At 43.2% G+C, this 11,437-nt stretch overlaps 1 protein-coding gene across 1 annotated transcript; it reads left to right on the forward strand.

Moving 5' to 3' along the window:
- Nucleotides 1-234: 234 nt before the first annotated feature.
- Nucleotides 235-10,128, forward strand: LOC110492122 (matrix metalloproteinase-19). The gene is made up of 9 exons (XM_021566156.2): nucleotides 235-616; nucleotides 776-867; nucleotides 998-1,128; nucleotides 1,296-1,514; nucleotides 6,237-6,482; nucleotides 8,352-8,456; nucleotides 8,599-8,766; nucleotides 8,921-9,048; nucleotides 9,151-10,128. The coding sequence occupies exons 1-9, from the start codon at nucleotides 536-538 to the stop codon at nucleotides 9,385-9,387; spliced, it is 1,407 nt and encodes a 468-aa protein (XP_021421831.2). The 5' UTR covers nucleotides 235-535; the 3' UTR covers nucleotides 9,388-10,128.
- Nucleotides 10,129-11,437: the final 1,309 nt, after the last annotated feature.

The following is an 11,437-nucleotide window of genomic DNA, read 5'->3' on the forward strand; positions in this document are numbered from 1 at the left end:
TGTAACCTTGTCTCGGTTGTCCTTAAAATGGACCAAAAATAGACCTTTGAAAGTTGTTGTTAGTTATATTGACTTAATGATTTTGTGTTGCTCTTTAGCAAGAGTGTATTTAGAGACAATTTAAACAGTTGAAAGGGGATCGTTTTTGGCATAGTTGGGAGTGTAAGTGGGCTGTGTACTTCAAGAGTTGCTGTCAGTGGAGTATTTATTCGCTATAAAGTAATCCCAGACTGCATTCCTCTAATGGTTTTTTGTGTGGTTGGAAACGGGTCCCAGTGGGCAAACGATGGTATAAAAACAGTATATGAATCTATAAAGTACAGAGTTCCAGGGAACATTATAAAACAGGGACCAACAGAATGGAAGTGATGGACTAGGTTTAGAATAATCAAACATTTCATTTTATTTTCTTGGATAGAGACCTACCTGAAATAGTAAAGAAGTTCTTTACTATTTTCATCCCACGAGCTTACTGAAGAAATAAGGGAAACCGAGATATAGTACTTGAAAACAATATCTTAGAACGGATTTTCAAATGGAGTACATGCTATTTCTTGTCTTGCTGACAACTGTGTCCTCCATTGCCTTAAACAGGGAGGAAATCATGGAAGCCATGGTAAGAATATACTGTATAGTAAATGACCAATAAGAACTGCTGCAATTAGTTATTTACTAAACAGCCTGGTTTGTGCTTTCGCCAACTCCTTTCTGTATTTGTTTTCATACCAAACATGTACGTACTAATACTGTTAATGATATGTCTGCCACATCTTAGGTCTATTTAAGGAACTATGGCTACCTACACATTCCACTGGACCGTAGTAAGAGCCAAATGTATCTGACTGAAGAAATCACAGAGGCACTGAGGTAACCACCAAACATCACACTTTTATTTTCTGCTTTAGGCTGCCCCTCAGCTAGCTTCCTCCTACCCTATACTTATTGTATGACTATATATGTGTCTCATTAACATTTATCTTACCCATTATAACTTTAGAACCTTCCAGAAGGCAACTAACTTGGCCATCTCAGGAACGTTCAATGAGGCCACATTAGAAATGATGAAACGACCTCGGTGTGGTATTGAGGACTCCTTCAATGACAAAACCCTCAAATATCGAGTCATGGGTGGGTAATTTTATTTATTCTCCTCCGACTTCATTGTTATATTATCTTGACTTGATGAGGCAAACATGGCCACAATCAACTACGAGTAAAAACAAAGCCTTAATTTAAATTGTAAGGCTATACAACTATTTTCAACTAGTATATTTCACAAATGACTATTTCCATAGGTTCTACTTGGCGTAAGAAAATTCTGACCTACCGCATCTATAACTACACCCCAGACTTGGGCCTGGCAAAAACGCGTGCTGCCCTTAAGGCTGCGTTTAGGTACTGGAGAGAGGTGTCAACCCTGAGTTTCCAGGAGGTGCTGTTTCCCGGAAGAGCAGACATCAAGATCTCGTTTCATAAGAAGGATAGATCTTGTCCAGTACCCTTCGATGGACCAGGTGAGAGTCAGAGTACTCCATAGTCACACTGCAGTTTGAATGTGTGAAAGAAGGCTTTTCAGATCTCAGTCTGATGTGGATTATCTACAGTACTAATCAAAGGTTTGGACACGCCTACCCATTCAAGAGTTTTTCTTTATTTTTACTATTTTCTACATAGTAGAATAATAGTGAAGACATCAAAACTATGAAATAACACAGAATCATGTAGTAACCAAATTGTTTTAAAAAAAATATATATATTTATTTGAGATTTTTCAGAGTAGCTACCCTTTTCCTTGATGACAGCTTTGCACGCTCTTGGCATTCTCTCAACCAGCTTCATGAGGTAGTCACCTGGAATGCATTTCAATTAACAGGTGTGCCTTGGTAAAAGTTAATTTGTGGAATTTCTTTCCTCCTTAATGCGTGTGAGCCAATCAGTTGTGTTGTGAGAAGGTAGGGGGTATACAGAAGATAGCCATATTTGGGAAAATACCTTATTATGGAAAGAACAGCTCAAATAAGCAAAGGGAAACAACAGTCCATCATTACTTTAAGACATTAAGTTCAGTCAATCAGGAAAATGTCAAGAACTTTGAAAGTTTCTTCAAGTTCAGTTGCAAAAACCATTAAGCGCTATGATGAAACTGGCTCTCATGAGGACTGCCACAGGAAAGGAAGACCCAGAGTTACCTCTGCTACAGAGGATACGTTCATTAGAGTTACCAGCCTCAGAAATTGCAGCCCAAATAAATGCTTCACAGAGTTCAAGTAACAGACACATCTCAACATTGACTGTTCAGAGGAGACTGCGTCAATCAGGCTTTCATGGTCGAATTGCTGCAAAGAAACCAATACTAAAGGACACCAATAATAAGAAGAGACTTGCTTGGCCCAAGAACCATGAGCAATGGACATTAGACCAGTGGAAATCTGTCCTTTGGTCTGATGAGTCCACATTTTAGATTTTTGGTTCCAACTGCTGTGTCTTTGTGAGATACAGAGTAGGTGAACGGATGATCTCCATATGCGTGGTTCTGACCGTGAAGCATGGAAGAAAAGGTGTGATGGTTTGGGGGTGCATTGCTAGTGACACTGTCTGTGATTTATTTAGAATTCAAGGCACACTTAACCAGCATGGCTACCACAGCATTCTGCAGCGATATGCCATTCCATATGGTTTGCGCCTAGTGGGACTATCATTTGTTTTTCAATAAGGACAATGACCCAACACACCTCCAGGCTGTGTAAGGGCTATTTGACCAAGAAGGAGAGTGATGGAGTGCTGCATCAGATAACCTGGCCTCCAAAATCACCCGACCTCAAACCAATTGAGATGGTTTGGGATGAGTTGGACTGCAGAGTGAAGGAAAAGCAGCCAACAAGAGCTCAGCATATGTGGGAACTCCTCCAAGACTGTTAGAAAAGCACTTTAGGTGAAACTGGTTGAGAGAATGCCAAGAGTGTTCAAAGCTGTCATCAAGGTGGCTACTTTGAAGAATCTCATAAAATGTATTTAGATTTAACACTTTTTGTTTACTACACGATTCCATGTGTGTTATTTCATAGTTTTGATGTCTTCACTATTATTCTACAATGTAGAAAATAGTAAAAATAAAGAAAAACCCGTGAATGAGTAGGTGTGTCCAAACCTTTAACTTGTTCTGTATATGCCTCTGAATGTGATAAACTCAGCAAAAAAAAGAAACGTCCTCTCACTGTCAACTGCGTTTATTTTCAGCAAACTTAACATGTGTAAACATTTGTATGAACATAACAAGATTCAACAACTAAGACTGAACAGATTCCACAGACATGTGACTAACAGAAATGGAATGTGTCCCTGAACAAAGGTCAAAAGTAACAGTCAGTATCTGGTGTGGCCACCAGCTGCATAAAGTACTGCAGTGCATCTCCTCCTCACAGACTGCACCAGCTTTGCCAGTTCTTGCTGTGAGATGTTACCCCACTCTTCCACCAAGGCACCTGCAAGTTCCCGAACATTTCTTTGGCGGAATGGCCCTAGCCCTCACCCTCCGATCCAACAGGTCCCAGACATGCTCAATGGGATTGAGATTCGGGCTCTTCGCTGGCCATGGCAGAACACTGACATTCCTGTCTTCCAGGAAATCACGCACAGAACGAGCAGTATGGCTGGTGGCATTGTCATGCTGGAGGGTCATGTCAGGATGAGTCTGCAGGAAGGGTACCACATGAGGGAGGAGGAAGTCTTCCTCCGGTGACTCACCGCCCCAGACCATGACGGACCTCCAAATCGATCCCGCTCCAGAGTACAGGCCTCGGTGTAACGATCATTCCTTCGAAGATAAATGCAAATCCGACCATCGCCCCTGGTGAGACAAAACCACGGCTTGTCAGTGAAGAGCACTTTTAGCCAGTCCAGCGACCGTGGGTTTGTGCCCATAGGTGACGTTGTTGCCGGTGATGTCTGGTGAGGACCTACCTTACAACAGGTCTACAAGCCCTCAGTCCAGCCTCTCTCAGCCTATTGTGGACCATCTGAACACTGATGGAGGGATTGTGCGTTCCTGGTGTAACTCGGGGTGTTGTTGTTGCCATCCTGTACCTGTCTCGCAGGTGTGATGTTCGGATGTACCGATCCTGTGCAGGTGTGTTACACGTGGTCTGCCACTGCGAGGACGATCAGCTGTCCGTCCTGTCTCCCTGTAGCGCTGTCTTAGGCGTCTCACAGTACGGACATTGCAATTTATTGCCCTGGCCACATCTGCAGTCCTCATGCCTCCTTGCAGCATACCTAAGGCACGTTCATGCAGATGAGCAGGGACCCTGGGCATCTTTCTATTGGTGTTTTTCAGAGTCTGTAGACAGGCCTCTTTAGTGTCCTAAGTTTTCATAACTGTGACCTTAATTGCCTACCGTCTGTAAGCTGTTAGTGTCTTAACGACCGTTCCACAGGTGCATTTTCATTAATTGTTTATGGTTAATTGAACAAGCATGGGAAAAGTGTTTAAACCCTTTACAATGAAGATTTGTGAAGTTATTTGGATTTTTATGAATTATCTTTGAAAGACAGGGTCCTGAAAAAGGGATGTTTTTTGTTTGTTGTTGCTGAGTTTATACACTGCTCAAAAAAATAAAGGGAGGGCCTCCCGGGTGGCGCAGTGGTTAAGGGCGCTGTACTGCAACGCCAGCTGTGCCATCAGAGTCCCTGGGTTCGCGCCCAGGCTCTGTCGTAACCGGCCGCGACCGGGAGGTCCGTGGGGCGACGCACAATTGGCCTAGCGTCGTCCGGGTTAGGGAGGGATTGGTCGGTAGGGATCTCCTTGTCTCATCGCACACCAGCGACTCCTGTGGCGGGCCGGGCGCAGTGCGCACTAGCCAATGTGCCTCCGACACATTGGTGCGGCTGGCTTCCGGGTTGGATGCGCACTGTGTTAAGAAGCAGTACGGCTGGTTGGGTTGTGTATCGGAGGACGCATGACATTCAGCCATCGTCTCTCCCGAGCCCGTACGGGAGTTGTAGCAATGAGACAAGATAGTAGCTACTACAACAATTGGATACCACGAAATTGGGGAGAAAAAAGGGGTAAAAATCACAACAACAAAAAATAATTAAATAAATAAATAAAGGGAACACTTAAACAAAACAATGTAACTCCAAGTCAATCACACTTCTGTGAAATCAAACTGTCCACTTAGGAAGCAACACTGATTGACAATACATTTCACATGCTGTTGTGCAAATGGAATAGACAACAGGTAGAAATTATAGGCACTTAGCAAGACACCCCCAATAAAGGAGTGGTTCTGCAGGTGGCGACCACAGACCACTTCTCAGTTCCTATGCTTCCTGGCTGATGTTTTGGTCACTTTTGAATGCTTTCAGTCGTAGCATGAGACGGAGTCTACAACAAGTGGCTCAGGTAGTGCAGCTCATCCAGGATGGCACATCAATGCGAGCTGTGTCAAGAAGGTTTGCTGTGTCTGTCAGCGTAGTGTCCAGAGCATGGAGGCGCTACCAGGAGACAGGCCAGTACATCAGGAGACGTGGTGGAGGCGGGCAACAACCCAGCAGCAGGACCGCTACCTCCGCCTTTGTGTAAGGAGGAGCAGGAGGAGCACTGCCAGAGCCCTGCAAATGACCTCCAGCAGGCCACAAATGTGCATGTGTCTGCTCAAACGGTCAGAAACAGACTCCATGAGGGAGGTATGAGGGTCTGACGTCCACAGGTGGGGGTTGTGCTTACAGCCCAACACCGTGCAGGACGTTTAGCATTTGCCAGAGAACACCAAGATTGGCAAATTCGCCACTGGCGCCCTGTGCTCTTCACAGATGAAAGCAGGTTCACACTGAGCACGTGACATTCTGGAGACGCCGTGGAGAACGTTCTGCTGCCTGCAACATCCTCCAGCATGACCGGTTTGGCGGTGGGTCAGTCATGGTGTGGGGTGGCATTTCTTTGGAGGGGCCGCACAGCCCTCCATGTGCTCGCCAGAGGTAGCCTGACTTCCATTAGGTACCGAGATGAGATCCTCAGACCCCTTGTGAGACCATATGCATATCATATATCATATGCATATGATACATTTGATTTATATTGATAATTTGTGTGTGATTTTGTTGTCAGCACATTCAACTATCTAAAGAAAAAAGTATTTAATAAGAATATTTAATTCATTCAGATCTAGGATGTGTTATTTTAGTGTTCCTATTTTTTTGAGTATGTTTACCTTTCTGAAAACATCCTCTGTCATTAGGGGGAGTGCTTGCCCACGCAGATAACCCTGAATCGGGCATTGTGCATTTTGACGAAGATGAGCAGTGGACAGAGGGGACGACCTCTGGCCGTAACCTGCGGATTGTAGCAGCCCATGAGATTGGTCACGCCCTTGGCCTGGGTCACTCTCAGAACCACAAGGCTCTGATGGGACCTGTCTACTCTGGTTACCGTGCCAACTTCAAACTACATCCTGATGACATTCATGGAATCCAAGCTCTGTATGGTGGGGGATGGATCATAATTTATTTTATTGAGTTAAGACAGACAGAGTACGTGTCATAGAATTATTCCATAGTCAGACTTTGATTTCCTGTGGATGTTGTATGTAGGATAAAGACAGATTCAAAAAGGTATTGGGTTGGGGGTTTGATTCCCATTGGGGACCAGTACAAAAATGCTTGCACTCACTAATGTACAGTGCCTTGCGAAAGTATTCGGCCCCCTTGAACTTTGCGACCTTTTGCCACATTTCAGGCTTCAAACATAAAGATATAAAACTGTATTTTTTTTGTGAAGAATCAACAACAAGTGGGACACAATCATGAAGTGGAACGACATTTATTGGATATTTCAAACTTTTTGAACAAATCAAAAACTGAAAAATTGGGCGTGCAAAATTATTCAGCCCCCTTAAGTTAATACTTTGTAGCGCCACCTTTTGCTGCGATTACAGCTGTAAGTCGCTTGGGGTATGTCTCTATCAGTTTTGCACATCGAGAGGCTGAATTTTTTTCCCATTCCTTGCAAAACAGCTCAAGCTCAGTGAGGATGGATGGAGAGCATTTGTGAACAGCAGTTTTCCGTTCTTTCCACAGATTCTCGATTGGATTCAGGTCTGGACTTTGACTTGGCCATTCTAACACCTGGATATGTTTATTTTTTAACCATTCCATTGTAGATTTTGCTTTATGTTTTGGATCATTGTCTTGTTGGAAGACAAATCTCCGTCCCAGTCTCAGGTCTTTTGCAGACTCCATCAGGTTTTCTTCCAGAATGGTCCTGTATTTGGCTCCATCCATCTTCCCATCAATTTTAACCATCTTCCCTGTCCCTGCTGAAGAAAAGCAGGCCCAAACCATGATGCTGCCACCACCATGTTTGACAGTGGGGATGGTGTGTTCAGCTGGGTTGCTTTTACGCCAAACATAACGTTTTGCATTGTTGCCAAAAAGTTCAATTTTGGTTTCATCTGACCAGAGCACCTTCTTCCACATGTTTGGTGTGTCTCCCAGGTGTCTTGTGGCAAACTTTAAACAACACTTTTTATGGATATCTTTAAGAAATGTCTTTCTTCTTGCCACTCTTCCATAAAGGCCAGATTTGTGCAATATACGACTGATTGTTGTCCTATGGACAGAGTCTCCCACCTCAGCTGTAGATCTCTGCAGTTCATCCAGAGTGATCATGGGCCTCTTGGCTGCATCTCTGATCAGTCTTCTCCTTGTATGAGCTGAACGTTTAGAGGGACGGCCAGGTCTTGGTAGATTTGCAGTGGTCTGATACTCCTTCCATTTCAATATTATCGCTTGCACAGTGCTCCTTGGGATGTTTAAAGCTTGGGAAATATTTTTGTATCCAAATCCGGCTTTAAACTTCTTCACAACAGTATCTTGGACCTGCCTGGTGTGTTCCTTGTTCTTCATGATGCTCTCTGCGCTTTTAACGGACCTCTGAGACTATCACAGTGCAGGTGCATTTATACGGAGACTTGATTACACACAGGTGGATTGTATTTATCCTCATTAGTCATTTAGGTCAACATTGGATCATTCAGAGATCCTCACTGAACTTCTGGAGAGAGTTTGCTGCACTGAAAGTAAAGGGGCTGAATAATTTTGCACGCCCAATTTTTCAGTTTTTGATTTGTTAAAAAAGTTTGAAATATCCAATAAATGTCGTTCCACTTCATGATTGTGTCCCACTTGTTGTTGATTCTTCACAAAAAAATACAGTTTTATATCTTTATGTTTGAAGCCTGAAATGTGGCAAAAGGTCGCAAAGTTCAAGGGGGCCGAATACTTTCGCAAGGCACTGTAAGTTGCTCTAGATAAGAGTGTCTGCTAAAACATTTGTCTTTTCTGTTCTCCTTTAGGGAAGCCAGGCAATCGTCCAACACTATCCAGAAAGCCAAATGATTCATCCCAAGAGGCAGGTTCACCACATCTTTGCAAGAGTATCATAGATGCAATTATGTTAGGTAGGTATTGTAAAGATTTAGTCCCAATTCTTGCCGTACAAAAAACGATGTAAACTCTATATAAAACTGCAAATTATCAAAGCGCTTTCATTCAGATATACAGTATCTACAAGTGTTTGTCTAATATTTATCGACCACCCAGGTCCTTTTCGCAAGACATATGTCTTCAGCGGTCAGTATGTTTGGACAGTGTCTGACACTACTGGCTACAACACACCCATCCTGATCTCTGTGCTGTGGAAGGATCTGCCAGGGAGCCTCAACGCAGCTGTGTACTCTCAGAGGACCAACAAGTCCTACTTCCTGAAAGGTAAACCTTTCACCCTGCATCACTCCCATATCAGTTTGTGCTGTGATTCCAACTTCGTTGTCATTATTTACCAAACCTACCATAGGAGTCGGCAAGACATCACACACAGATCATGGACCAGTTTTCATGTGTCACTGTCATATTATTGATTCAGGAGACAAAGTGTGGAGGTATACCAGATTCAAACTTGACGTTGGCTTTCCGAAACACTTGGCCAGCATTCCTTCTAATGTCGATTCAGCCTTGTACTTCAACCGGAACAACAAAGTGATCTTCTTCAAGGTAAGGAACAATGTGTGAACATGTAACATACGCTCGAGTCTAGACCGTTTCAGAATGAGTGGGATGACCAAATAATAGTTACACTTCATTTCTATCCCAAAGGGTTCTCAGTATTGGCAGTGGGATGAAGCTGGGGAAACGGACTCCAGGACGTATCCCAAACCGATATCACATCTCTTCTCTGGGGTACCCTACAACCTGGATGCAGCCTTCACATGGACAAACGGCCATATATACATTTTCAAAGGGAACCAGTACTGGCGCATCAACAACAACCAAGTTGTGGATAAGGGCTACCCTCTCAGAACGAGTGAAAAATGGATGCAATGTGATAAATAGGCCTTTAGAGGTCAGTGGTGTTTTATTTCAAACTCACCTTTATTCACCAAGTACATTTACACACACCTATAATCATTTGCCTTAGTGAGAAGGTGCTGCCAGTGATAGACAATATACAAACAGAATAGAGACACTAGTCCACATAGACATCATACAGAATATACAATATCGGAACAGTAAACAGAAAACTCTGGTGCATAGGCTGATTACAGTGGAGATGTATCATTTACAGAGGGGATATATCTATAAGCAGAGCGAGGGATGCTGCCGTGGCAAATGTATACAGTGTTGTACATAGTGCAGATTAGTATTTGAGGTCATTGGCGACAAGGTGTAGTAATCGGTCCAATGCAAAGTCACTTAATCCCTATGAGCCTGATGGCCGGTTGATGAGGGCCACAGCATGGGGGAAGAAGCTGTTGAGACCGGACAATGCGCTGCAGTTTGCCCTGGCCCTTTCCTCTCCATTTCTAATGTAAGACGTCAGCCTCCAGAACCAAATTTTCACTCCAACACTATACGGTATGAAAGTCCCGCCTACTTCCTGGATCATGTCCCACCGCATTTGAATGGCCTTCAAGATTACATCGTCAAATTCATGAAAATGCCGTTGTTTAAGATACAGTTGAAGTCGGAAGTTTACATACACCTTAGCCAAATAGATTTAAACTCAGTTTTTCACAATTCCTGACATTTAATCCTTGTAAATATTCCCTGTCTTAGGTCAGTTAGGATCACCACTTTTATTTTAAGAATGTGAAATGTCAGAATAATAGTAGAGAATTATTTATTTCAGCTTTTATTTCTTTCATCACATTCCCAGTGGGTCAGAAGTTTGAATTTTGGCCCATTCCTCCTGACAGAGCTGGTGTAATCAAGTCAGGTTTGAATAACCTCCTTGCTCGCACACCCTTTGTCAGTTCTGCCCACACATTTTCTATAGGATGAGGTCAGGGCTTTGTGATGGCCACTCCAATACCTTGACTTTGTTGTTCTTTGTTGTTCCACAACTTTGGAAGTATGCTTGGGGTCATTGTCCTATTGGAAGACCCATTTGTAACCAAGCTTTAACTTCCTGACTGATGTCTTGAGATGTTGCTTCTATATATCCACATCATTTTCCTCCCTCATGATGCCATCTATTTTGTGAAGTGCACCAATCCCACCTGCAGCAAAGCACCCCCACAATATGATGCTGCCACCCACGTGCTTCACGGTTGGGATGTTCTTCGGCTTGCAAGCCTCCCCCTTTTTCCTCCAAACATAACGATGGCCATTATAGCCAAACAGTTCTATTTTTGTTTCATCAGACCAGAGGACATTTCTCCAAAAAGTATCATCTTTGTACCCATGTGCAGTTGTAAACCATAGTCTGGCTTTTTTATGGCGGTTTTGGAGCAGTGGCTTCTTCATTGCTGAGCGGCCTTTCAGGTTATGTCGATATAGGACTAGTTTTACTGTGGATATAGATACCTGTCTTCTCCAGCATCTTTCACAAGGTTCTTTGCTGTTGTTCTGGGATTGATTTGCACTTTTCTCACCAAAGTACGTTCATCTCTAGGAGACAGAACGCGTCTCCTTCCTGAGCGGTATGACTGCTGTGTGGTCTCATGGTGTTTATACTTGTGTACTATTGTTTGTACAGATGAACGTGGTACCTTCAGGCATTCTGAAATTGCTCCCAAGAATGACACAGACTTGTGGAGGTCTACAAAAAAAATTCTGAGGTCTTGGCTGATTTCTTTCGATTTTCCCATGATGTCAAGCAAAGAGGTACTGAGTTTGAAGGTAGGCTTTGAAATACATCCACAAGTAAACCTCCAATTGACTCAAATTATGCTAATTAGCCTATCAGAAGCTTCTAAGACCATGACATAATTTTCTGGAATTTTCCAAGCTGTTTAAAGGCACAGTCAACTTATGTATGTAAACTTCTGACCCACTGGAATTGTGATCATTGAATTATAAGTTAAATAATCTTGTATGTAAACAACTGTTGGAAAAATTACTTGTGTCATGCACAAAGTAGATGTCCTAACCGACTTCTCAA

This window comes from Oncorhynchus mykiss, chromosome 16, assembly GCF_013265735.2.
Source record: "Oncorhynchus mykiss isolate Arlee chromosome 16, USDA_OmykA_1.1, whole genome shotgun sequence".
Taxonomy (NCBI): Eukaryota; Metazoa; Chordata; class Actinopteri; order Salmoniformes; family Salmonidae; genus Oncorhynchus; species Oncorhynchus mykiss.